Source organism: Neofelis nebulosa, chromosome 7, assembly GCF_028018385.1.
Source record: "Neofelis nebulosa isolate mNeoNeb1 chromosome 7, mNeoNeb1.pri, whole genome shotgun sequence".
Classification (NCBI taxonomy): domain Eukaryota; kingdom Metazoa; phylum Chordata; class Mammalia; order Carnivora; family Felidae; genus Neofelis; species Neofelis nebulosa.
This window is the reverse complement of record NC_080788.1, coordinates 2,540,477-2,568,411: the sequence shown is the minus strand read 5'-3', so window position 1 is coordinate 2,568,411 and position 27,935 is coordinate 2,540,477. Positions and strand designations below refer to the sequence as shown.

Genomic DNA, 27,935 nt, shown 5'->3' with positions numbered 1-27,935 from the left:
CCAACGCTTTCTCTCTCTCTCTCTCTCTCTCTCTAATCTATCTATCTCATCTCAAAAAAAACTTTAAAAAATTTTTTAAAAGAATATTTTTAACAAATAGCTCTGGGACAACTGGATATCTACATGAAAAAGAATGAAGCTGGACCCCTTTCTTAAAACACACACAAAACTAACTCCAAATGGACCATAGACGTATGTATGAGCTGCAACTAAAAAAACCTCTTAGAAGAAAACACAGATCCTTATGACCCTGGGTTAGGAAAACACTTCTTAGATATGAACCAAAAGTAAAAGTGACAAAAAAAAAAATGTAGAAAATGGGCTTCCTTGGAATTACAAAATTTGTGCTTCAAAAGACACCGTCAAAGAAGTGAAAAGACAACCCACAGAATTGGAGGAAATATTTGCAACTCATACGTATGATAAGGGACTTGTATCAAGCATATATAAAGAACTCCTACAACTCAATAATAGAGAGACAAATAATTTCAATTGTTTAAGTGGAAAAAGGATCTGAATAGATATCTTCCCAAAGAAGTTACACAAGAAGCATCTGAAAAGATATTCAACATCATTACCTATCAAGAAAATGCAAATCAAAACCACAGTGAGGAGGTCCTGATTCAAGCTGGCAACTAGAAGGATCCTGAACTCACTTCCCTCAACAGACACGTGAAATCTACTGCCACATGTGGACCAAAAACAAAAACCTAAAAACTGGCAGACAGACCGCTTTACATCTGACAAATGAGGCGGGGGGGGAGGTAGGAAAGTCTGAGACACAGTCCCATAAACCCACTCATGAGGGGGCGACCCACAATCAGGAGGGGGCCCAAAACTTTGAGCTTCCCACTGAGGAGTGAAGAGCTTATACCCACCACATCGGACACCCCAACTTTTAAGGCTCCTGAGAGATAAGCCTTCAAAACACCTGGCTTTGAAGAGCCCTGGGGTTCGTGCCCCCTGGACCCCTGGGGTTGTGGTGAGCTGAGGACCAGCTGCCATCAGGCTGGCGCACACCCATCGCCCCAAGGCCCAGACTTTATGCAAAAGACACTCATTTTTTTTTTATTTTAAAGCGTTGGTCTGAGGGCCAGGGGTCTGTGGGAGTCCAATCAGGGGACAGAACTGGTGGGCGCCCTCTTCCCACCCCATCTGCCAGCGGGCACTATTTTTCCTTCTTCTTTCTCTCTTTTCTCTTTTCTTTTCCTTCTTTTTTCTTCTCCGTTTTCCCTTTTCAGCAGGTGTCACCTCTGTGCTCCCTCTGTGCAGAGAGAGAGGGAGAGACAGAGAACCCCAAACAGGCTCCACGCTGTCAGCATAGAGCCCGACATGGGGCTTGAACTCACGAAACCTCGAGATCATGACCTGAGCCTAAACCTGGATGCTTAACTGACTGAGCCACCCAGGCGCCCCAAAAGTACATTTCAATTGGGCGAATTGTATGGTGTGTGAGTTATATCTTAATAAAACCATTTTCAAAGGACTGTTCATTTATTCATTCGTAATATCCCTGTCCTCCACGGCTCCTCCTGCCGGCGTGATGTTGTAAATATGCAAACGCTATTCATGAGGCTGACTGAATGTCTGGTGGGTCTGCCTCTGACGGGGTCAAGGTCAAATGTGAGCTCCCCGGCGCCTCGTCCTTGCCCCCAGTGAGCCATACTCCCTGCCGTGGACCCGCTGCGTCCTGTCCCATCTTGCTGCTGCTTATCCTTGCTCCTGGTCCCTTTTCAAGAGTAAGTTTAGGCATCATGCCTCCGTAGTGACGTCTCCGTGCAAAGCAGCTGCCTCCTGAGCAAATCCAGGACTCTCTCTGCGAAGCAGACCCAAGGAAGTCTTCAAAGCAGGAAGGCACTGAGGTGGTTGTCGGCCATTGTTTTAACGCCTGGTAGGACAGCCCTTCATCGCATACCTGTTTCACACGATAACACTATGTTGTCTAGTTAACAAGTGATGCCTCTTGCTAGTTTTGTAAGAGCTCTCCTAAATTTAAAAACTTTTCCCCTCTAAAAATTTGAATATTCTTCTCCCCAAACAGGGTTTATATTTCCTCGCACTTAATAGAAATGCCCTTCCGTAGAGTGTTGTCGTATCAGGTCTAGTGGGATGGTCAAAAGAACTAAATGAACTAATGTAAGCAAAGCACCTGCGTCGGTGACCAGCAAGCACCCCAATGTTCCAGTCACTGAGTAGTGCCAATCTGTTTCCCAGATAGTCCTCCGTTCACATCCTCCTCTTCAGAGACTGGAAATACGCTACGGGAAATAACTGGAAAAAATACACAAACATGCGTAGAGATATGTCCATCTCGCTGTCGGTGGGAGAAGGCGATGGTGAGGTGGCACCGAGGGTGTTTCGGCAGTAAACGATCACTTTGATCCTTCTGCTAAAAACAAGTCAAAGGGTTGGAGGGGATGGGAAACAGCAAATACTGGTGAAATAGCAAAGGAGTAAAAACACCCAGGGGCCATGCAGTGAACAGAGGCTGCCCCACAAGTTTCCTGGCAGGTAAGCAGCCCAGAAGCCGGCTGAGGCCCTGCGATCATGTTATGAACCGGCTGAACTTGAACTTCACCTTCTAGAGCTTCATGGGATATCGGGAGCAGAAGGGAAGTCCCGGCTTCTTCTCAAGATGTGAAGCTTAATAGGACGCAGAGGGAGCTTCCCCACCTCCCCCACATATTTACATCCTCAGTTAAAATGTAAACTGGAAATAAGTCCGTGCCCCCCTCGGGAACTGCATGAAAACTGCGGGTCTGGAAATGGCCGTGAACGGAAGAGGGGGAAGCCTTCCTCATTTGCTGGTGATTAACAATTACCAGACAGCCCTGGCAAGAGCTGGCAGCCTGAACTCGTACCACATGTGTGTCTTGAAAGAAACCTCTAGACCAGAATTTAGTTTAAAATGGTTCCAGGCTGGTGGTGCCCCAGCCACCTGGCAGGAACGAAATCGAAACTTCTCTGGAAGAATGAGCTTTAACTTAAGTCACAAAGATTCCCACTGAGACACGAACAAGATGTATAAGCTCTCAGAGAAAAAGGTAAAAAAGGTTAAAAATAAAAATAAAATAAAATAAAATAACATATATATACATATATATATACCTATATACCCATATATATATATATATATATATATATATATAGGTATATATACATATATACCTATAGGTATATATATATATATATATATATATATATATAGTCAAATGGATGAATGAATGCATAACTAACTAACTAACTAACTAATACATACATACATAAAACACATACTAGAATAGGGGCACCTGGGTGGCTCAGTCAGGTAAGCATCCGACTTCCGCTCAGGTCATGATCTCACAGTTTGTGGGTTCAAGCCCCACGTCGGGCTCTGTGCTGACAGCTCCGAGCCTGGAGCCTGCTTTGGATTCTGTCTCTCTCTCTCTCTCTCTCTCTCTGTTCCTCCCCCACTTATGCTCTGTCTCTCTCAAAAATAAATAAAAACATTGAAAAAAATTTTTTTTAAAAACACATACTGGAATAGGCACCCTGAGAGAGAGCCAGAAGGAATAAGACACACAAAATCAAACCTAGAAAGACTTCACGGTGTGGGAAAAAACAGACACAGAAAGCAAAGTAAATACGTTTATATTTTCAAAGAAATAGACGAGACGATAGAACAACTTAAGGACAGAGAAACCATGAAAATGTTCTCAGCAGACTTGAAAAAGTACCAAGAAATTTAAAGAAATAATAACATTATTGAGATTTGAAAGTAAATCGGTGGGCTGGACAGTGGATGTGATGGCACCAGAGAGGGGCAAGAGGACTGAAATACAGACCTGAAACAGATGTCCCGACGGCCACCAAAAGGGACCAGGAGCATCGAGGAGGGTTCAGACCATGGAGGAGGAGTGGGGAGCCTAGCATCTAATCCGCGTTCCAGGAGGACAGTCCCTCCCTGCACGTGAGCCTGGACGAGCCTCCTCCCGCCCCGAAGAAATCATCCGTCCACAGAGTCGTGAAACCCGACAATTCCCAAATAAGATGAGTAAAAGAAAAAGCGTACTTAGCTCCTAGCTGAACCACCGAACGTGGAAACATAGAGCGGCTCTTTAAATCAGCCAGAGAGAAGACAGATGGTCTTTAAATGAGCAATGATTAAACCCGAAGCTCCTGTCTGGGGGGCAATTGTGAAATAATTAGTCCCACGTGGCAAGAGAAAGCGACCATCGGCATAGACTCAGAGACCAGGAAGCAAATCTTTAAGAGTGAGTGAAATGAAGTTCTTCCGAAGAGAAAACCTGAGGGACTTTGCCACCAGTGTATCATCATATACATTGTACACCAATGTATCATCACCAGTGCAATTCCAGAGAAGGGGGAGGGGGAGAGGGAGGTGAGGGGGAAGGGGGAGGGGAAGGGGGAGAGGGAGGTGAGGGGGAAGGGGAAGGGGAAAGGGGGAGGGAGGAGGGGGAGGAGGAGAAAGAGGGGGAGGGGGAAGGGGAAAGGGGTCATAGGGAGGAGGAGGTGAAGGAGGAAAGGAGAGACAGGGAGGAGAAGAAACTCCACGTTGGAGGCCTGTGATACAAAGAATGTCAATAAAAGAAAAACTGGATATTTGGATAAATCCAAACAAAAATGGGTGCGTGGAATAATAACCATACCTTGTGGTTTCACAAACGAAAGCAGAGCTAAGCTACCTGAAAACAATAGGATGTAAGCTGAGAGAGTACTGTTGGGATGAAAATATTCAGTGGTTTTTTTGTACCGTTCGGAAGGTAAAAACGGATAAACTTAGCACTTCGAAAACCTGAATGTGTGTGCCATATTTTCTGGGATAGTCATAAAATTACAGAAACAGAGTTATAAACAGAAACAATAGAGGAGAAGAAGAACGAGAAAATATAACCAACAAAAAAGGCAAGAAAGCAGAAGGAAAAAAAACAGGCAAAGTAGAAAAAATATTTAAAATGACATAATTTTACACGCATATGCGTGCGTAATTTAAGAGGCCCTATGATCCAGCTAAAAGAGAAGGATTGTCTGGGGCGCCTGGGTGGCTCAGTCGGTTGAGCATCTGACTTTGACTCAGGTCATGATCTCAGGTGTCACGGGTTCGACCCCCGTGTCGGGCTCTGTGCTGACGGCTCAGAGCCTGGAGTTTCGGATTCTGTGTCTCCCCTCTCTGCCCCTCCCCTGCTCATGCTCTCTATCTCTCTCTCAAAAATAAATAAGCATTAAAAAAAATTTTTTTTAAAAAAAGACAAGGATTGTCAGGATAGATGTCCTTTAAAAAATTTTTTTTAATTCACTTTTAAATAAAAACTTAATTTTTTGGAGAAGTTTTAGGTTTACACCAAACTCGAGAGGGAAGTACAGAGATTTCCCACACACTCTCTGCCCCCACACGTGCACAGCCGCCCCCACCGTATGCACCTGCCGCCAGAGGGCATGCTTGTTACCAGGGATGAACCCGCGCTGACGTGTCATCATCGCGCAGAGCCCACAGTTCACCTCCGGTTCCTTCTTGATGGTGTACATTCTGTGGGTTTGGACAAATGCGCAATAACATGCCCCTGATGGACGGGGCAACAACCTGATGCAGAGGATGTACGTCACTGCTTCTGTTGATCCACTCATTTCTCCCTCCACCCGCCCCACCCCGGGCAAACACTGATCGTTTACTGTCTCCATAGTTTGTCTTTTCCAGAAAGCCATGTGGGTGGAATCGCATAGAGGTAACCTTTTCAGACTGGCTTCTTTCGCTTAATATTATACATTTAAAGTTCCTCCATGTGTATTCATGGCTCTGTGGCTGGTACGTCTTCAGGGCCGGATAACATCAGTTGTCTGAATGGACCACAGTTTGTTTCCATTCCCCTCCTGAGGGACATCTCGGTGACTTCCAAGTTGGGGCGATTATGAACAAAGCTGCTGTGCCCATCCGTGCGCAGGTTTCCGTGTGGGCACGAGCGTTCGACTCCTTTGTAAACGCCAGGAGCCCAAGCGTTGATCGGACGGTTAAGAGTATGGTTGGTTCTCTGAGAAGCCACCAAACTTGTCTTCCAATGTGGTGGCGCCATTTTGCATCCCCACCGCGGAGCATGAGAGCCGGTGCTGTTCCCCATCCTCGCCAGCAGGTGGTGTTGTCCGTGTTCCCCGTTTTGGCCATTCCAATACGTGTGTGGCAGTCCCTCGTGCTTGTTTCCCTTTGCATGTCCCTGACGACGTAGGAGCATCTTTTCATGTGCTTACTTGCACGTGTAGGTCTTTGGGGGGGGGGAGGGGAGGGTATCTGCGAAGGTCTTTGCCCACTTTTTTACATGTGGATTTATTTTTGAGAGAGTGCAAGCAGGGGAGGGACAGAGAGAGGGAGGGGCGCAGAGGATCTGAAGTGGGCTCTGAGCTGTCAGCACAGAGCCTGGCGGGGGACTCGACATCACAGGCCGCGAGATCACGACCTGAGCCAGAGCCACCCAGGCGCCCCAGTCCTTGCCCACTTTTTAAATTAGGGTTGTCTTCTCAGCGTTGGGTTTTAAGAGTCCTTTGTATACTTTGGGTCACAGTCCTTCATCAGATGTGCTTTCTGCAAAGACAACAGCTACGGAGCGGCCCCACCTCCCCCCACACCCCCCTACAGCTGTAGTCACACCCAGCCTCCTACTCGGTGGCTTGTCTTCTCATTGTCTGGACCGTTGTCTTTCCCGGAGCAGCCTTGTTTTCCTTTTAAAGAAGTCCAGCTTATCAGGGATTTATTTTACAGATGCATCAGACGAATGCTAATCAAAACGAATCTGGCACCAGTTTATAGAAAAAGTAGATTTAAGCAAAAATAATTAATAGAACCCAAGTCACTATAGAATGATACCTGCTTTAAATCATGAAAAGGATACAATTCCAAGCTGGTTGGCACCTTGAATCAGCGCCCTCTGTACTGACATAACAAGGGACATGTAGCCTGGGTTTTGAACCTACACCCCGAACCCTGCCAGATCAAGCAGATGAACATCAGAAAAGTGTATAGACCTTTTAAAGAATGCAATTAGGGGGTGCCTGGGTGGCGCAGTCGGTTAAGCGTCCGACTTCAGCCAGGTCACGATCTCGCGGTCCGTGAGTTTGAGCCCCGCGTCAGGCTCTGGGCTGATGGCTCGGAGCCTGGAGCCTGTTTACGATTCTGTGTCTCCCTCTCTCTCTGCCCCTCCCCCGTTCATGCTCTGTCTCTCTCTGTCCCAAAAATAAATAAAAAACGTTGAAAAAAAATTAAAAAATAAATAAATAAAGAAAGAATGCAATTAGCAGGAGAAGGATACAGTGTTTCCTCAAACAGACATGAACTATTTACCAAGAAGAATCAATCGGAAACAGGACCATCAAACCACTCGCAACAACCACAGTGGCCTGGAACAGGACCACAGGTTCTGACAACAGCACCATTAGCCGTAAAGCCCAATAAAAAGATAACTGGAGAGAGAGGAGACAAACTCGTGTTGCCCGAGGTTAGGGGTGGCTGTAAAGGGACAGCAGCAGGGGGGCTTGAGGGAAGGTGGGGCAGCTCCGTATCTCGATTGGGGTGGTGGTTCCACAGAGCCACACGGTGGGACAGCATAGCACCGAACTGAACACTTGTAACAAGGTCAAACGTCTGGGGTTGATGTCCTACGGTGGCCACGCAGGGTGCAGCCACGGGGAAAGTGAGGCTGTGCTACCGGGGCTGTCCTTGTAACTTTGAGCCCATCTACAATTATTTCAAAAATTAGTCAGGAAAGCTTTTTAAAAGAGTAACTGGAAAATACCCATGTGTTTGAAAAATCAAGAATCACACCTTCTACATAACTCGTGGGTCAAAGAAGAAAACGATACCGGAAATTTTAAAGCATTTCGAGCTGAACGATAATGTGAATTTAGATGTCAGATCTTGTGAAACGCGGCTACAGATAAAGCAATACTTTAGAGAAGTTATCTTAAATGCTTCTATGTAGAAAGATAAAGGCTGAAATTAATTAATGAGCTAATCATCAAAGGAAGTAGAAAAGAGACAATGACAGAGGTAAGAACAAGATTTATGACACATGTAATAGGGGGACTGACAAAATTAAAATTTGGTTCTGGGAAAACATTGGTGAATCGCCAGCGAAATTAATCAAGAAGAAAAAAGAGAGAGAGACAGAACACACACAACAGGAAAGGTTAAGAGGGGACATGATTACAGATTTAAAAGGTAAGAGAATATAATAAACAACTTTATAGAATAAATATGAACAATGAAATAAAATGAAAAAATTCTGAGAAAAAAAAATCTTTATCAAAATACCACCAAATAAAATTCACCAATTCGTAAAAACAATTATACATGATGACCATGTGGGATTATTCCAGGGATGCAGGGAGAGTTCATTCAAAACTCAGTTATGGTAATCTACTGTATTGACAAGCTAACAAAGAAAAATTACATGATCCCATCAATCGGTGCAGAAAAGCATCTGACGAAATTAAACACTGAGTCATAATGTAAACTCTCAGTGCACTAGGCCTAAAACAAGAACATTCTCAACTTCATAAAGGATATTGGCAAAAAACCCATAGCTAACAGCTCTCTTGATGAGGAGAACTGAATGCTTTGCCTCTGAGGTTGGACACAAAGCAAGAAAGCCTCATCTCAACACTCATTGGACTTGGTGCTGAAAATTCTGGCCACTGCAATAAGGCAACACAAGGAAATAGAAGGAGTTCAGTTGAGAAAGGAAGAACGAAACCTGTCTTTATTTACAGATGACACGATTGTCTACATGGAGCATCCCAAGGCATCTTTGAAAATAATTCATAAAATGAATAAGTGAGTTCAGTGATTTGCAGTAAACATATGTGCAGTATATGTTTATTTGCAATAAACATAACAAAAATCAATTAGATTTCTTTCTACTGGCAATGAACACACAGACACTAAAATCTAAATTTAGTATTGTAATACCATTTACAATCGCTCAAAAAAAGAAAAATCCTTAGGCATAAATCCAGGGAAACATAGTCAGGACTTGTACAGAGCAAACTACGAAACACTAAGGAGAGAAGCCAAAGATCTCAGTAGATAGATATACCATATTCATAGATTGGGAAACTCGGTAAAGATTAGTTCTCCCCAAATCTATATATAAAGTTCATGTGATTCCTACTAAAAATCCCAGTAAGACTTTTTATATAGACAAAATTATCCTAAAATCTATACGGAAATGCTAAGAGACTAGAGTAGCTAAAACACCTTTGGAAAAAGAACAATAAAGTAGGAGAAATCAGCCAACCTGATTTTGAGAACTGTTATGTAGCTACAGTAACCAAAAATGTGCGGTATTGGAGGGCGGATATACGTATGGACTAGAGAACCCAGAAATAGACCTACACAAACATGCCCACCTAATTTATAACAAAGGTGCAAACGCAACTCAATGGGGGCAAGAGAGCCTTTTCAGCAAATGATGTCGCAGCAAGTGAACATCGATGGGGGTGGGGAGGGAGGTGAGGGACAAGGAGGCGTGGCCCACATCTCTTAGCTCTTACAAAAATGAACTCAAAAAGGACCGACACATAAAAGGTAAAGTTATAAAACTTTTAGAAAAAATAGAAGAAACTGTTCAGGATCTAGAGCCAGGGAAAGGGTGCTTAAACTTAACACCAAGAACATAATCCATAAAAAGAATTGATAAATTGGACTCCACCCAAATTAAAAACTTTTGTTCTCTGAAAGATCCCCGTAAGAGGATGTAAAGACAAACCACATACCGTCCTGGAGAAAAGATCTGTAAGCCACGTATGCAATAAAAGACGAGTACCTAGAATATATAAAGAATTCTTCAAACTCCACAGGAAAAATAACAATCTAATCAGAAAATGAGCCAAACACAAGAACAGACGTTTCTCTGAAGAGGCAAATAAACCCCCGAAAAGATGTTCAATGTCATCGGTCATTAATGAAACGCAGTTTAAAACCACAATGAGATATTATTACATACGCATCAGAATGGCCCAAGTAAAAAATGGCGGCATCGAATATTGTCGAGCTTGCAGACAAACTGGATCATTCATACTTTATGTGACCGTAAAACGGACAGCCACGCCAGAAAATTGTTTGGCAATTTCTTTAGAAATAAGACATACGGCTGTTGTAGAACCCCAGAACTGGACTCCTGGGCATTTATCCCGGTGAAATGAAATCATATGTTTCAGCTGCACAGGAGTGTTTGTATCAGCTCTATTCACAATGGCCAAAAAGTGAAAACAACACGGAGGTCCTTTCATTGCGAGTGGGCCATCCATACAAAGCAACCCTCCTCAGCAATGAAAAGGAGTTACTGATACACACAACAGGCTGAGTCAACCTCCAGAGAATTCCGCTGCGTCAACAAAGCCAGTCCCCAAAGGTTACACACTGTCTGATGCCATTTATACAACCCTCTTGAAATGGTGAAAGTTTAGAAATGGTGGCCATGGGGGAAGGTGGAGTGGGGGTGGGAGGGAAGTGAGTGCGGCATAAAGGGGCAACAGAAGGAGTCTTTGCCGTAATGGAAATACAGCAACATTCTCTTGAATTGAGAGTAACTTGTTCTGCGAGTGTTCTGCAAACATTTCCAATAAATTTGAACTTGACAAACGAGCGACGTCTTGCAATACGAGTAGCATGGGACGCCGAATGTCACACGATCACAACTGAGCCAATGGTTCTTTGAAATTCACTTTGACATCCAAGTGCTTTGGATTACAAGCATGTTTCCGGAACGAATTATGCTCGCAAACCAAGGTGTTACTTCATTCTGTACGTTGATTGCATCAATACCAATAACCTGATTGTGATATCATACTAGAGTTAGCCAAGATGTTACCATTGGGAAAAACTAAGGTGTACGCATCTCTTTGTATTATTTTCTTACGACTTCATGTGAATCTACGATAATCTTGAAACAAAGAATTTAATTTTAAAAACTATTTAAAAATTGCATTACCAATACCCCAAAATAGCAGTTAGAAGATGGAATTATTTTAAAAGGTTACCTTCACAAAGCTCATGAAAGATATGCAAGCTCCTTCTGAAGAAAATTACAAAACTTACTGAAGGGCATTAAATAAGTCCAGAATAATGGAGAGAGAAATCATATACACAAAAATGGGAGACACAAAAAAAATCATATGGATGTCTGTTCTCCCCAAAGTCATTTATAAATTTAAGGCGGTACTAACCAAAATTGCAAGCATTTTTTAGAACATCACAAACTGATCCTTAAATTTTTATCAAGAATCAAATGGCATTAAATAGACACATACTTAACTAAGCACAGAGAAACTTCCATATGAGAGAATAATAATTATTTTTAAATGTAATGATTAAGATAGTAGAGTTTGACATTAGGATAACAAACTGACAACAGAACAGAACGGACAGCCTGGAATAGCTTCATGTTCATACGAAGAAACCCAATTTGTGAGAGAGCTAACACTGTACATGGGGGGGGGCGGGGGGGGGGGGGCAGGGACAAACACTAATTGAGGTGTTGGGACGATAGGTCAACCGTGTGGAAACGATGTAAAGGACCCGTACATTCACAAATATCAATTCCAGGTGGATTAAATACATACACACAAAAGTCAAAGCTATAAGATGTTCAGAAGGCAATGGAAGAGGATAGCCATGATAACAGAGCATGTTTAGGAAAGGATAAAAGTTTCAAACCAGATGCAAAACAGCACAAACTGTAAAGGACTTGATTGGTAAACTCCCACTAAAATAAAGAACTCCTACTCGTTAATTAAAAAGAGTAAAACGACAAGTTGAGAGCTGGAAAAAGGAAGAGACCAACAACCCAGAAGAAAAACAGAAAAAGTTTGGCTGGGCGTATCACATAAGAGGAAATGCAAACATCCCATAAATATGGAAATATGTGCAACTTACTAGCAATTAGGGAAATACAAAAATAAGTTACTGTGAAAAACAATTTAATAGGCACCAGACTGGAAAAAAAAGTTTAAAAGCTTGATGATACCAAGAACTGGTGAGGATACAGACCAACCGAGAAATTTACACCTGCTGAAGGAAGGGTAGGTTGGCGTAGCACTTTTAAATTTTTTTCTTAATGTTTATTTATTTTTGAGAGAGAGAGAGAGAGAGAGAGAGAGAGAGCACAAGTCAGGGAGGGGCAGAGAGAGAGACACACACAGAATCCGAAGCAGGCTCCAGACTCCGAGCTGTCAGCACAGAGCCCGACGCGGGACTTGAACCCACGAACCATGAGATCGTGACCTGAGCCGAGGTCAGGCGCTTAACTGACTGAGCCACCCAGGAGCCCCTCAAGCACTTTAGAAAATAATTCAACAGTATCTCGTACAAATGAAGATAATGATGATGTCATACCTGAGACTCACTGATTTCACATCTAGCTTTATACCTATCGAAACCTGCAGACACACACGGAGACAAGTACAAAAATGTCCACAGCAGTACAGTCTCTAAGTTAAAGAGGAGTAGAGGCAAGTAACCCAAATGTCTATCAGTAGTAACATGGATAGTGTAGTCACACAATAAAATACCATAAAACAGCGGGGAAAAAAAATCATTGAATTCCAACAAAATGAAATGAGAGGCGCCTGGGTGGCCCAGTCGGTTAAGTGTCCAACTTCGGCTCAGGTCGTGATCTCGCGGTTCGTGGGTTCGAGCCCTGCGCCGGGCTCCGTGCTGACAGTGTGGAGCCTGCTTGGGATTCTCTGTCCCTCTCTCTCTTTCTCTCTCAAAATAAATAAACTTTAAAGAAAAAGAAGGGCACCTGGGTGGCTCAGTCGGTTCAGCGTCCGACTTCGGCTCAGGTCATGATCTCGCGGTTCGTGGGTTCGAGCCCCGCGTTGGGCGCTGTGCTGACCGCTCAGAGCCTGGAGCTTGCTTGGATTCTGTGTCTCCCTCTCTCTCTGCCCTTCCCTCACTTACAGTCTCTCTCTCTCTCTCTCTCTCTCTCTCTCTCTCTCTCTCTCTGTCTCTCAAAAATAGATAAACATTAAAAAACCAAAGAAATGACATGAATGTATTTCTGGGACATAATTTGAGTAACAGAAGCAAGCCTACCAAAAGAGCGATCACCGTGCGATTGTATGTGTATTCTCGCCGAAAACAGGTAGAGCTGAGGCCTCCAAAGTTCCTTGACGACATGGCGTTGACTCACTTTCTTCCTCCCTGCTAAATACAGCTAAATACCCCAGAAATTATTCAAGATAGCAACGAAAGGATTCTGAAAGCCAGAAAAGAGACGGCTAGGTGGGTAGGAGACTCAGGACTTGCAGAATAGCAATATGGTGAGTTCCCGGGCTTTCTTTTTACCGACTATATACCCGGGAGAGCCCTCTAACCCAGAACTGCAGACAGGCAAACACAAGGAGTGAACAGAAAACAACGTTCTCTCTTGCCTGGCCAGAAGGCGGGGAAAGGGGGGAGATCGGCACGACCCAGCAGAAGCCCCAGCCCCTTCCCCACCACCAGGGCACCAGCAGGTGGTCCGATCTGCAGCCCCAGGCTGACCCAGCCCCCACTCCAGAACTAGGGCACGAGCAGGAAGTCCGTGCACCTGCAGGGACGGCATCAGCTGAGCGCTTCATTTTCCTGCCCTCCACCTACTGGCCAAAAAGACGGAGGCCCAGCCGCTTCTGCCCATCCCACCCTGAGTGGCAGATGGTCACCTGTGATCCCAGGCAGGCCAGAGAAGCTCTTTCCACCCCAGGAGGCAGAACTGGAAGGAATATGTACCAGCAGGGCCAGAAAAATCGAGCGGGACCAGAATAGCGCTGCAAGGACTCTGGAAACTGAAGTGTCGTTACAACAGAAGCCCAGAAAAATAACCCGGAGCCACATGCTACGTGTAAGTAGGTATTGCCTGCTGAAACACGCGATTTAAGTCGGACCAAGAGACTCTGAACATGATAATGAAAATATCCGAGTTACAATTAACAGTCACTTTTTTAAATTTTTTTTTAACGTTTATTTACTTTTGAGACGGAGAGACGGAACGTGAGCAGGGCAGGGGCAGAGAGAGAGGGAGACACAGAATCCAAAGCAGGCTCCAGGCTCCGAGCTGTCGGCGCAGAGCCCGACGCGGGGCTTGAACTCACGCACCGTGAGATCATGATCTGAGCCCAAGTCGGACGCTGAACCGACTGAGTCACCCAGGCACCCCTAGAATTTTCCTCTTTAGTGGAAGATAAATAAACATTTATTTATTTTTGAGAGAGACAGAGACAGAGTGAGAGCAGGGGAGGGGCAGAGAGAGAAGAAGACACAGAATCTGAAACAGGCTCCGGGCTCCCAGCTGTCAGCACAGAGCCCGACGGAGGGCTCGAACCCGCAAACCATGAGATCAGGACCTGAGCCCAAGTCGGACACTGAATCGACTGAGCCACCCAGGTGCCCCGCCAGATTTGTTTCTTAAACTTGATGATTGATATGCACATATTTAGGGCATGTTTCTCTTTTTTTAGAGTGCATATACATTTTATAAATTTCTTTTTATATTCCCAATATTTACTAAAATATGTTTTCAAGATCGGAGAACAAAACAATTACGGTATGTCCCTGTGGTGGATCCTCGGGCAGCCGTCGTCATTTTTTCAGACCCTGTCCCAAGCCGGTGGGGGAAGGGCAAATTGACACAGTGAATCCTTCCCGCCTGTAGCTGGTGCTTACGATTCATTCTGCGGCGGGAACTTAGACATTTGCGTAGCTGGGAGAAATTAATGCAGAGCAATCGGGAGGCACAGCCCAGATGAAAGCCCCTAAACCCAGAAGACTGTTTCGAGCCGGGATGGCTGGGGCTCCGGGTGGGGGGCAGGGTCAGGAAAAGCACCCTGCAGATAACCCCCACAGCTGACGGAGATGTGGGCTCTTGGACCCGTCAGGAAGGTATTCCGGACAGGGCTGAGTGCGAACAGCACGGAGAAGCCTCCGTGCGTTGTAACGGACACGCGAAGGGCCGTATTGACGAGTATGAACCGCGAAGGCAGGTGGTTCACCTCTTCCTCCCAATCTCCCCTATTCTCCAGCTTCTTTCCACCAAACCCCTTCTCACGAACCAAATGGGGTCCTCGCAGAACCGAGATTCCAAAGACCAGCTTGCAGGCAAATGTCTTCTGAGCATGGAAACGGGGACCAGAGCCCACGTGGAGGCCGGAGGCCGGAGCAAGGGGATGTGATCGCGCCCGCGGGCCTGCCCTCCCAGTCCCTCCACGGGGACCCCCTGCCTCCCTCCCACCGTGCCCCCTACGCCCCAGGGCTCCGTGGGAGTCCCCCAGCCTCCCTCCCGGCGGCCTCCCCAAGCTCCTCTTCTGTGCGGCAGGAAGAGGCAAGCGGCCAAGGGATTGGGTTTCCCGCTCGTCGAGGGGGCCTGGGCCTCAAAGCCGCAGCAGAGCGAAGGGGCTCGTCTGCTCGCCGCCGAGGCCCCGGCCACCCTCCCTCCACGCACAGCACAAGCCTGCGATTCAGACGGTTGATCTGACCTCATCTATCCTGAGTCACCCTGCAGGAGTGCTGACTTAGCCTAACCAATATTTTGAATTTGTAAAGAAAAGCAGGACTTTCCACACTCCAGAGGCCTTTCCCATGCGGATCAAAGCATCCTGCACTCTTTGAGGAGGGCAGCCCCCCGGGGAGGACCTCCCACGCGTCTGGTCTCATCTGCCAACGTCCTCGCAGACCCAGGGCCATGACCCCAGACCCCTGCGGGAGGGAACGTCCAAGGCAGCGCCCCGTGTAAACGCACGTGTTGGCTCAAAAACCCTCTGCAAGGTCAGGCTATGTCGATAGGCTCTCTGCCGTAAGGGTGGCCTCGTGATACTCATTTATGCAACCGTTGTCTCCACGGGTATCTCTAGAGCCATTACTAGGGGCCAGTCCCCGATCCCTCCCCCCCCACCACAGGGCCATAAAAGGAGTGCCAGCTTCCGAGTGAGTAAATATAGTGCTTGAGGCCTAGGTGGCAACCTGCTAATATTCAGCTGGAGAGAAAGTAAGAAACAAATCAGAGGGCATCCAGGGGCGCTCGGGCCCCAGCCTCAGGTGGCCCCTCTGTCTATCCCATCAGTGGTGTGCGTGGCCCTGGGCTGGAGGGCTGGTGGGGTGGCTGTTTGGGGGGGGGGGGGGGCAATGACTAGAGAGCCGGGGGTGTCCACAGGCTGCATGCGGGGCCCCTGCGTTCAGGAGCAGGAGGACAGAGGGACTTGTGGCCAGTGGCCAACAGCCAGCAGATGGCTCTGTCCACGGCACCGTGTCCCCGTGCAGGTCTCCGAGAACTTGTCTGAACTTGACTATCCAAGTCCTTACAGAGGGACATTTGTCCAGGTAGGAGGACAGAACCTCTGAGCTTGACTCATGACTCTGAAATATCTAGACATTGGGCACGTGGAGCTCCCTCTGTGCTCCTGGCCCGTCCCGCCTGGACCAGAGGCGGGCTTGAAGGACAGCGATCGCCAGGAGAGACACAGAAACGCAGGAAGGGGCGCGCCTCAGAGGCTCAGTCGTCGGTTAAGCATCCTTGATTTGGCTCAGGTCCTGATCTCGCCGTTTGGTTGGTGGGATCGAGTCCCGCATTGGGCTCAGCGCTGACAGTGTGGAACCTGTTTCACATTCCGTGTCTCCCTCCCTCGCTCTCTGCCCCTCCCCTGCTTGTGCACACGCAGGCACTCACTCTCGAAAATAAATAAACTTACAAAAAAGGAGTGCAGGAAGGAATCAAGAATAATGGAGAGGGTAAACGTGGGAATTAACGTCAATGAATATTGACTTTACAGAACAATAATTATGATCTATTCTTGGGATCTGCACATAAATAGAATTAAAATGCACAACGGTAATATCAAAGAACTGGGCAGGTGCATAAGGAGTTGTGTGTTAAGGTCTTAGTATTGTCTGAGAGCCGCTAAGAGTACTAATTCATATGAGACTCTAACACTTTCAGAGTTAGGTTGTATATTTTAATGATTAAAAGAATAATAAAAAAAATGTATAACTAACAAGCCAACTAAAAGAGAAATGGAATAGTAAAAAATATATATTAACCTAAAAGAGGGCAAGAAAAGAGAGAAAACCGAGTTTTAATAATACCCATAATCATAAGATAAAGATTGTAAGCTGGAAGAAAATCAACCTAATTCTATGCTAGTTACATGAGACACTCCTTAAATATGTGAACGCAGGTTGGTGATCAAAAGAAGAGGGGAAAAGTAACCAAAAGACAGTAGATTAGGCTTTACTAATAGCAAATAATTTTTAAGTGAAAATTTTAAGCCAAAACTAGACAAAAAGATAGAGATTTCCCAATTACAAAGGTGATAATCCACCACGAAAATATTTATTTTAATTCTAAATGTCTATGCAAATAATATATGCCTTCAAAATGTAGAAAGCAAAAATGGACAGAACTAAAAGCAGAAACAGATCCGCAATCATATTTGGAGACTTTAACACACTTCTCTCAGTAACTAACAGAGGAATGGGACCAGAAAAGAGGAAAAGATCTGGAAAATGTGATTATTGAACTTGATCTAACAGGACAGACATGCATAGAACACTGCATCCAGCAACAACATATATATTCTATTTCAACAAATTTCCACTGTTAAAGTTATTCACGATACATTCTCTTCTCCGACTGTAGAATAACCCATCTAGGAACCAATACAGAGACAGAGAAAGTAGAAATTCCCCACCTGCCTGAAAGTTAAACAACACGTTTCCAAATAAACCACAGGCCACACAAGAAATCACGAGAGAACACGTACACTATTTAAAATAACGAAGATATGGAATATGAAATTTTGGAGGCAGCTACTAAATTTAGAGGGAAGTTCATAGCCACAAATTAGAAAAAAATAAAAGCCGTAGATCGGTGATCCAAGCTCCCATCTCAAAAAGTTAGAAGAAAAGAACAAAACAGTAGGCGTGAAGAATGGAGAAGAAAGGAATAATAAGGAAAAGGGCAGAGGTTAATTAAACAGAAAACATGGAACAGAGAAACCCAACGAAATCAAAAGCTGATCCTTTGAGACACCGTAGAATTGATCCCTTTCTGGAAATGGCAGATCAATTAAAAAGAAAGAGGGAAAACAAAGTATCAGTATCTGAAAAGGACAACAGCAATGGCTATAGTTCCTGCCATGTCCAAAAATGACATGTACATGCACATACGAGTGTAAATAAAACTGGGGAAGTCACAGTAACCTGACTTGTCACTGTCACGAGTGGGCTGTGGCATTGGACTGCAGTTTGGCAAAACACTATCTTCAGGAGAAACCGGGAGAGTTTACCCAGGATCTCTCTGTATTGTTCTTTACGACATCGTGTGAATCTATAATTATCTCAATAAAAACTCCAATCAAAATGTAGATTAGATCAGCTTTTAGGAACAACTTTGTGCTCATAAATTCAGCAAACGCAGATGAAAAAAAATTTCCAGACCAAAAATGTATGTTACCGGAGCCGATACAGGAAGAAATAAAAATCTCGAATATTCCTGTATCTATTAAATAGATCCAATGATAATTCAAGACCTCCCCACGAAGAGATATCCAGGTCCAAATGGTTTACAGGTGAATTCTCCCAACCATTCAAAAAAGCATAGCTCTAGGATTAGTCCAACCATTCCAAAAGATGGAAAAGGGGAAATGTTTCCCAAATCATTTCGTGAGGCCAGCACACCCATAATATGAAAACCAGACAAGGGCATCACAAGAAAAAAAGTTGAGGCTAAGCTTTCCCACAAACACAAATGGCAAAAGTCGTAAGCCAAATATTAACATACCAAATCCATAGTTATATCGAAAGGATAATAGACCTTAACTAAACTGGGTTTATTCCAGGGCCACGTTGTCTTAACATTTTAAAAACTCTATCAGTGCAATGCACCCACGTTATTAAGAAGAAAGCAGGAGGGGCGCCTGGGTGGCTCAGTCGGTTGAGCGTCCGGCTTCGGCTCAGGTCGTGATCTCGCAGTCTGTGAGTTCGAGCCCCGCATCGGGCTCTGTGCTGATAGCTCAGAGCCTGGAGCCTGCTTCAGATTCTGTGTCCCTCTCTCTCTGCCCCTCCCCACTCATGCTCTGTCTCTCTCTGTCTCAGAAATAAACATTAAAAACATTAAAATTTAAAAAAAATTTATAAAAATAAAAAAAAAAAAGAAGAAAGCAGGAAAAACCCATATGATGGTCTCAGCAAATGCAGAAAAAAAGTCATTTTGAAAAAACTTGACAATTGATGTGGGGAAAAATAAAATCTCTCTTCCAAATGCAAATAGAAAGAAACTTCTTCAATTCAATAAAGAGTATCTGAACAGAACAAAATGACAGCAAACTTCAGACTTATTGGCAAAATAATGAAACTTTCCTCTTGAGACTGGAAGGAGACACGGTCATCTCTGCAGAAAAACAAACCCAGACACTGGAGTCAAACTTTGGAGAGCTCTATCGGGCAAGTGGACCAGAGGATTCAATATTGGAAAGGTACCAGTCCTTTTCAAATACACCTCTACGGAGTCGAGGCAATCGCAATAAAAATCCCAACAGCATAACCAAGTCTAGTTCGAAGAACAAAGCTGGAAGACTCACCAGAGATCAAAAATATATTATATTATGAAACTATCGTAATTAAAACTCTGTGGGGCGCCCGGGTGGCTCAGTCGGTTGAGCATCTGACCCTTGATTTCAGCTCAGGTCGTGATCCCAGGATCATGGGATTGAGCCCCGCATCAGGCTCCGCGCAGAGCACGGAGTTTGCTTGAGATTCTCTCTCCCTCTCCCTCTGTCCCTCTCCCCCCCGCTCATGCTCTCTCTTTTCTCTCTAGAACAAAACCGAACCCTCTGTGATATCAGTGCAAAGAAAAAAGAGACTGATGGATCATAATGGGAGAACAGAAAGACACAGCTAGGTACGTGAGACGTAACAGACACGTAGACGGCAGAGAGATACGGTGGAAACATATATTTCACAACGTGTACAAAATCAACTTGGTATGAATTAAGGATCCAAACGCGAAAGGCAAAACAACACAGCTTCCAGGAGAGACGCGGGGAAAAATCTTTGTGACCTCGCGGCAGACAACGATTTCTTCAAAAGGACCCCCTCGCCCCCACCCCCTGGGAGACCTGGGCCCCCTTTGGTTTTTTTCGTGCTTGACTTGCTTTCTGGATTCGGACACGTGTGAAACTGTAAAGTCAGCAGAAAAATCAGAAGACTGAGAAACGCAAGTCAAAACCACAATGAGCTATCGCCTCACACCTGTCAGAAAGGCACACGAAGAAACAAATATCGACGAGGATGCGGAGAAAGGGGGACCCCCTCGCACTGTTGGTGGGAATGCAGACTGGCGACCGGGTTCCCACCAGAGTGGGCGGGGCCTCAGCCCCACCTGCCTGAGCTTCCTTGCCTCTGGCCTCACACCCTCCCTAAAGGGCCTTTAAAACCCCCTTTCCCTTCAAAAAACAGTGGGTCTGGAGGGGCCAAGGAGTGCGTGCATTTCCTCCTCTTTCAGGGTCTATCTGACCCCCCGAGTGTGGTTAGGTTAGACAGTCCGGCTTTCAACATCCTTCCGCGTGAATTCATCCCCAGGGGCCCCGGACGCGCCCCCCGGAGAAGGGGGCCCGCAGGCGCCTGTACGGCGCCCACAGGTTCTCTGTGCGTCCCCGCGCGGCTCTGGCACAACCCTGGGCAGTGACTTCCTCAGTCCTCCTCGTGCCAAACGCAACGCAGCCAGTATGGCTTGTTTCTCATTTGGCTGTGTATCGAACTTCCTCTTCTTTAATTTTTATATTAGGCGTTTCTAGAGCAGAGGCTGATGTCACCGGAACTCTTTCCAGATGTTGTTTTGAAATCAGTGTAACCATGGCATTGCTGGAGGCTGAGACGTCCGTCGGGGCCAACGGAGCCCCGCCTGGGTGCAGGGCGGGGCAGGAGCTGGGGCGGGGACGAGAGTGTCCCTGGGAGAAGGTGGGGAGCGGGGGTGTTATTCGGTATTGAGGTTCCCCCAGGAAGGACCCTGGGACAGCTGCCACCTTTGACCTTTATGCTCTGGCACTTTTCATATGAAACCCTCGCTTGCTTAGAATGTCCTGGTGGATGGTTTGAGATCACCTGTGCTCCTGCGAAAGGAAACCGAGAAAGCTCGGGTTCCAAGCTTGCCCGTAGCCCTCTCTGCCTTCCCAGTTCACCCTTGTCTCCAACGTGACTCAACTGTGCACATCACCCCGTCCCCGCCTGCAACAGGTGCACCCCTTCCCCACCTCCCAGCCTCCGCTGACGCCCCTCTGCTCACTCACACCACGCCCTGCGATCTCGACTTCCTTACTTGGATATCCTGCCTTCCACAGACACCTCCTCCAGGGTGCCCGTCTACAGACAGAGCCGCACATCCCGTGACCCCCCCTCCATGTCTGCACCCACACCCTTAAGCAGGACACATGTGTGCTGTCCCTGCCTCCATGAGCACCGCAGAAGCTACAACTCTGGCTCACTCCCCCCACCCCGTCCGACCACAACCCGCCCCCCCTCCAAGGGACACTCTTCTCACCGCTGCAAATCACTCTTTCCTTCGTGACTTTGCGCATGCTGTTCCCTCCGCCTGAAATGCTCTTCCCTGCCTGAAATGTTCATATGACTCACTCATCCACCTCTCCCAGGTCCCTGCCCACATGTCACTTCCTCACAGAAGCCTTCGTGGGCACCTTCTAGAAAAGGACAGTGAGCTCCCCTCGTCACCGTCTCCTGCTCCCACGTAAGATTTCTTCAGAGCCCTTCACTGTGTCACGCCCTATCACAAAGGTGTTAACATCTGTCCCCTCCCCACCCCCCGGGGCCAGAATACAGCTGTGTGCGGCCAGGGACTGAGCCTGCTTGTCTCCCCTGCTCCCCCGGCAACGGCCTGGCCTAGGTGGGTGTTCTGCAAACACCGAATGTGCGATCCCAGCTCCGGGGACGCCTCCCTCCTTGGGAGCCTCCTTTTTAATCCGCTTCAAACACGATCCTTGAGGGCGGCGACTGGATCCCACAGGGCCGGGCGTGCAACAGGTGCACAGGAAATACTTGTGCGATTAAGGAGAAGCACAAGCAGTAATTCATTCTAGGAACCTGTTGGAATCTCAAAATGATGTCTGAATTTCACTTATCTGGGCTCTCACCTGGCTACCGTGGTATCATCGTTAATAAACTTGACTCTTAGGGGCGCCCGGGGGGCTCAGTCAGTGAAGCGTCTGACTCTTGCTTTCGGCTCAGGTCGTGATCTCACAGTTTCATGAGTTCGAGCCCCACGTCGGGCTCTGAGCTGACAGCGAGGGGCCTGCTTGGCATTCTCTCTCCTCCTCTCTCTCTCTCTCTGCGCCTCCCCCACTCTCTCTGTCTCTCTGTCTCTGTCTCAAAACTAAGTAAATAAATACTTGGCATCATTCGTGGCAAATGAGGAGCCTGGCCAGGCTCCCCCAACCCCAGTGGGACGCTGGTCCCTCCTTCGGCCCTACTCAGGTCACACCTACAGAAGTCACATCGTGGGTGACGGAGCAGGACGGAGCATGCCGGGCCGGGTGAGGCCTTTGGGAAAGCAGCTTACGTCTGGACATCCCCACCACGGGGCCAGACCTGCTAGCCTGCCATATAATGTTCCATGATCCTGTTTATCGTATACACGTTAAGCTATTACTTTCCTCCTCAAGGAAGCAAGTTGTGCAAAGGTCCCGGACCCCCTCCGCGGGGAGTGGAAGGCCTTCCCTGGTTTCTGTGGACAATCATATGACGGTGCCCGGGGGGACTCAGCAGTAGGCGTGGGAGAAACCCTTCCGGGCTGGGTGAGCCGCACGAGCTCCAAGGTTCAGGGCCGCCCGGACCCTTGGGAAAGGCCACCTTCGATGGAAGGCTGAAGGCACAGTCCTGGACAGAGTAAAATACCTCGAGCAGCCTCCGTCCCCTGCAGTTTCCATCTCGCTGGGATAACACGACTTGAAATAGGGTCTAACAGAAGAGAAGACATTCTGAAGTTTGGCGGGTCTGCGAACACCACCTCGCTTCCCCCTCGGCCTTCACGACGGCCCCTCTGGCCAGCTCCAGTGCTCACGCCCGCGTGGGAAAATGCTCACGCTCCGCACCCAGGGGGCGAGCGCACTGACCCTCTCCTCCCTGCCCTGTGGGACCCAGGTCTCCTCTGCCCTGGCCCTGGGAGTCAGTCCCCGTCAGGTTCTCTACTGGGGGTGGCGGGAGGCCCCCAGCACACGCCGGAGACAGAGAGGAACCCTTCCAAGTGCACTGACCACGCGCTTTGCGATTTCCAGCAGGGACCCGGGCTCCGTTACCGCCCCCTGACACAGTGTCTCCCCCCATCGCTCAAGCGAGAAGGTTAACTGAGCCCGATTCTCTGCCACTCTCATTGTTCTCGTTCCAGCGAGCCCTGGCTCGCAGGCTTTAATTCGGAGCACCCAAAGCCAACCACAGAGCCTTCCGGCCCCGCGGGTCCCGGGCCTACCTTCAGGAACAACATCCTCCTACGGTTCTTGCCTCGATCGCTCCCAGCGGCGTGGAGCTGAGCCGCCTCCGAGGCCGGCGTTAGATCAGGAAGGCTGCCGGGCCCGGCCTCCGATGTGTCTGCCAGCTGCACCGACGAGTGGAAGATCCGCTCCCTGCCCTGGCCCAGGGGCATCTCAAATGGATCGGGGTACTTCTCGTCGGGGCTCGAGCCGTCGTCGCTGGTCTTAGCGTGACAGAGCATCAGGGAGCGGGAGACAGACCGCAGTTTTGTGGACTTCCTGCTCCTGCCAGCGCGGCCGTGCGGGTCCATCCTCAGAGAGGCCGCGGCGCTGCCCTTCGTTTTCTCCTGGCCCGCGGCCCTCGGCTGGCGGGCGCTGGCCGGGCTGGGCTTGGCCACCGCTTTGTCGCGCCCTGGAGGAAAGAGGAAGCGGAAAGAGGCCGTGTGACTTGCCCGTGACAAGCGGAGCCAGACGAGGGCCCTGGTACGGAGCCGTGGGCGCTGTGCCCGTGAAGCAGGGCGGACCGTGGCTCTGGCCTGTCCACGTGGCCGGCCGGGTGGGGGCCCCGTGACCCCGCGTGCTTACCACGCCCTCCATTCCCAGGACCGTGGAGACCAGGGCTTCTCGCATCCACACCCTCACTCTGCAGGTGGGGAAACTGAGGCACCAGAGGGGAAACGCAGCCCCCAAGCCACTGGCGGAAGAAGCGGGGCCACGGGACGGTTTTGGAGATGACGGAGGCCCGTGCGTTGTGACATCTGCACTTCCGACGACTTGGCAGGGGCTCGGGTCTACAGAGCGGGCCGCGGGACGGGGTGGGGGTGCCGCTGCCCGTCCCCTCTCTCTACCCCCGGTGAGTCCCGCAGCACCTCCGGAGAAAGCCCAGATCCAGGACCCCAGTCTGCTGAGCGCTGCTGCCTTGGGCGCCCCCTTCCCGGACGCAGAGCCCGGGACCCCGTTGGGAGCGCCGTCCGGGGCCGACCCGCCACGGTCGACGTGAGCGTCAAAGAAGGTGGTGCGAGGGAAGGGTCGGGGCCTCGCAGGCAGCAGGCACCTGGCAAACCAACGTGCCCTTCCCCCGCCAGGGCTCCAGCTCCGTCAGCGCCCCCCCTCCGCCCCCCACCTCACAGCCTGACGCGCCGGGCACGGGCTTCTTTTGCGCCATCGGTCAACACGTCTGTCTCGGCCCGTCCCGGCTCAGCTTGGCCAAGGAGGCGCCTCCCGCGGACTTCAGTTTCCGGGAGGCAGGTGGCCAAAGGGGTCCATCCATCCGAACAGGTCCCGACTCGGGTCCAAGCCACAGAGCGGAGCTGTCGCCAGGGCAGCATGCTGTGCCCCCGCTGTTCGCGCACAGCCAGCATCCAGTAAGGAAAAGCGGAGACCGTGCAACCTTTCGCTGAATACAAGCCTTTCAGAGCCCCCGCAGAGGGGTCGCTCTTCAAAGAAGGCTGTTGTCCGACACCCGACTGGCACAAATGGACTGTTTTCTGTATTAGCCTTTTAATTGTACCGAGTTATTCACCAGCCATCTCCAGCAACCCACAGCAGCGAATTAAAGCGGACGGAAGCATGCATCCGGGGAAGATTGCTCTGGAGGCTGGAGTACAGGTCAACCCAACACGGGCGCATTCCGTCTCGCACCCTCGTGCCAGGATCTCAAAGCCCTGCGCTCTGCGTCCTTCTTTCTTTCTTTTTTGTTCAACATTTATTTATTATTGAAAGACAGAGCATGAGCGGGGGAGGGGCAGAGAGAGAGGGAGACACAGAATCCGAAGCAGGCTCCAGGCTCCCGGCTGTCAGCACAGAGCCCGACACGGGGCTCGAACCCATGAACCAGGAGATCATGACCTGAGCCAAAGTCAGACGCTTAACTGACTGAGCCCCCAGGCGCCCCTCCAATAGATATTTCTTTTTTTAAAATCTTTATTTATTTTTGGGAGAGAGAGAGAGTGTGAGCAGGGGAGGGTCAGAGAGAGAGGGAGACCCAGAATCTGAAGCAGGCTCCAGGCTGCGAGCTGTCGGCACAGAGCCCGACGCGGGGCTCGAACCCACGAACCGCGAGATCGTGACCTGAGCTGAAGTCGGAGGCTCAACCGACTGAGCCCCCCCCCCCCCAGGCGACCCACGGATCCTTCTATTTTAAGCGATAGAGAGACCTCAGAGCCAGACCGTTGCTGACCCCCATCCTGGCCACAGCATCCCGAGCCCTGCAGGGGACACCCCCTCTCCTGAGCAGCCCGGGGCTGTGAGACACGTGCGGCCGCCCCCCAGGCCCCCGGCTCCGGCCGTTTCCAGAGTCAGCCTGATGGTACCTCGTCAACAATGACTAGAGTCCCTCACTCCCTGTCACGAACAGATAAGGTCGCCATTTCACGGAAACGTAGAAGCTGCCAGTGAGCGATGCCCACGACTTTCTACCGCCTACAAATGCCTTTGCCCCCGTCCATCCACCGCCTACACGCCCTCGGCAGCGGGACCTCCGCCCGCCTCGGGAGGCTGGCCCGCCGCCCGTTCTCCGGACCCCCTGCCCGCAGCGGGTGGAGGGACAGAAACAAGAAATTCACAACAGCTAACACGTGTTCAGCGCCGGTGACCTACCAGGCACGGTCCCGACCGCTTCACTTGCTGGTCCTCACAAAACCTACCGTAGGCTTCATCAACAGCCTCGTTTTATCACACGGGTAACTGACGCACAGAGAGGTTAAGTCGCTCTCTCAAGATCACGCAGCTAGGACTCGGTGGGAGCAGGACTGAAACCAGGCAGTGGGACTGTCACGGGCAGGTCACCCGATGTCTCCTCCGTGCCGGGTCTCCAGCAGCAGTGTGCGAACACAGCCAGGTCGTTTCTGCCTTTGAAAAACTGCCTGTCGACCCACAGCCTCTCTTTTTCTTCCTCTGTCTTTTGCTCAGGTGAGGACCCTTAACGCGAGACCTACTATCCTAACAGATTTGTGAGGGTCCCCGGTTATCCTCGGCACCACAGTGGCGGTGGAATATTATCCCTTCTTATCTTCCTGAACAGACGTTTCCCTCTCTGCACTTTCTGTCCTAACACTCACCTCCCTGCGAGCCCCCAGCCCACAGTCTGCTTCCTTCCCCTGAAACCGCTGGAACTCTCGCTGTATCCGTTCTGCAACTGATGTGGCCCAAAGCCACGAACCCGGGTCCAGAGGGCACAGTCTGCTGGCCTGGAACCTGCTTCGTTTCGCGAGGGAATTACTGGAACCAGAAGTTCAACGCTCAGATCTGTTGGCTGAAGGATGCATAGAATTCAAGCTGCTTAGTGGGGATTTTTCCCCCTTCTCTTTACCCACCTTTACTTCCAGACGGCACCTTTCGAGTCCCAATGGAAGATACTCTCCTTCCGGCCACCGGCCCCCGAAACAGGAGCTCCTTCCATTCTGTCAGTGCGACTTCCCAGAACTAGCAACTCGCAATGCAAACCTTGCGGTAAGTATTTATATCCTTAGGACCAAACTCCTTTGCATTTTGTTTGGCTTGATTAGGACTCCCCACAATCCACCTGGGCCTCATGGAGGAGGAGGTTTTGCATGTGTGTGTGTGTGTGTGTGTGTGTGTGTGTGTGTGTTTCTCATAGGCAGCCCTGGTCCATCAGGCTTTTGAAAGGCCGAAAGACAATCAAAGCTTTGTGTTAAAGAGCCTTCTGGACTTGCACTGGTACTAAACAGGGAGGGTATAAACACGGAGTTACTGAGGGCCACTGCGTGAGTAGAGCTGCCGAGAGTTGAGCCAACACAGAAAGTCCAGAACTCACAGAGGTTGGGGGACAAGAAGAGAGGAAGGAAGGAGGACAGAGAGAAAGTGCAAGAGTGAGCAAGAGGGAAGAATTCAAATGATACACTATGAGCACCTGGATCCAGCCATGCCTGATGCTATCCTGTTTACTTACACAAACGAATAGACTTCTCTTTTTGCCTAAAAGAAAAAACTCCTCCTGGAATGGTTGTTCTTCTCTCTGAGACTAAAAGGAAAGCAGTGACATCCAGGGACCAAGAGGCCTCTCCAAACGTCTTTTATCCCACCCCAAGCCTAGGAGAGGAGCCAGTCATCCGCAGTCAAACCGAAACTCTCCCCTCCGGCGCCGGGCTCTGGCATAAAAGCCTGTGCACTTTTTTCCCACCGAGCTTTGTCACCACCCTCATGGATTCTTAGGTTGCAAACCCAATTCTCTTCCCATCCACATTCTCCCCCAACCCGCCATAAGCTCACCCGCTGTGCACTTTCAAGGACAGACATCTAGGGACTTCGGGACCAGGTGAAAGGCTGTGTGTTTCACTCACCGGGTGGAAAAGCTGGCTGCCTGTGGGATTTAGGAGAGCAGACGGCTCAGACTCCTCGGTGGACACTGTGCTGGGCCCGGCGGACCATTTGCAGGAGTGACACATGAGCACCGTCAGTTTTTAAAAATAAACTTTTCCAGA

The 27,935-nt window shown here is 48.8% G+C and overlaps 1 protein-coding gene and 1 non-coding gene across 8 annotated transcripts in view; one reads left to right on the top strand and one right to left on the bottom strand.

Moving 5' to 3' along the window:
* The window catches only part of IL16 (interleukin 16), a 98,021-nt gene that overhangs the window by 49,013 nt on the left and 21,073 nt on the right, over nt 1–27,935 (bottom strand). For 6 of the 7 annotated variants that reach the window (XM_058736388.1, XM_058736381.1, XM_058736383.1 and 3 more), the window contains exon 2: nt 23,493–23,905. The exons of the other annotated variant lie outside the window; for it this stretch is intronic. In XM_058736388.1, the coding sequence (XP_058592371.1) occupies nt 23,493–23,905 (413 nt within the window). The remainder of the gene's footprint in view (nt 1–23,492; nt 23,906–27,935) is intronic. 7 annotated transcript variants of the gene reach the window in all.
* On the top strand, nt 5,036–5,120 carry TRNAQ-UUG (transfer RNA glutamine (anticodon UUG)). The gene is given in 2 exon segments: nt 5,036–5,072; nt 5,086–5,120. It is a non-coding gene; the product is annotated as a tRNA-Gln (tRNA).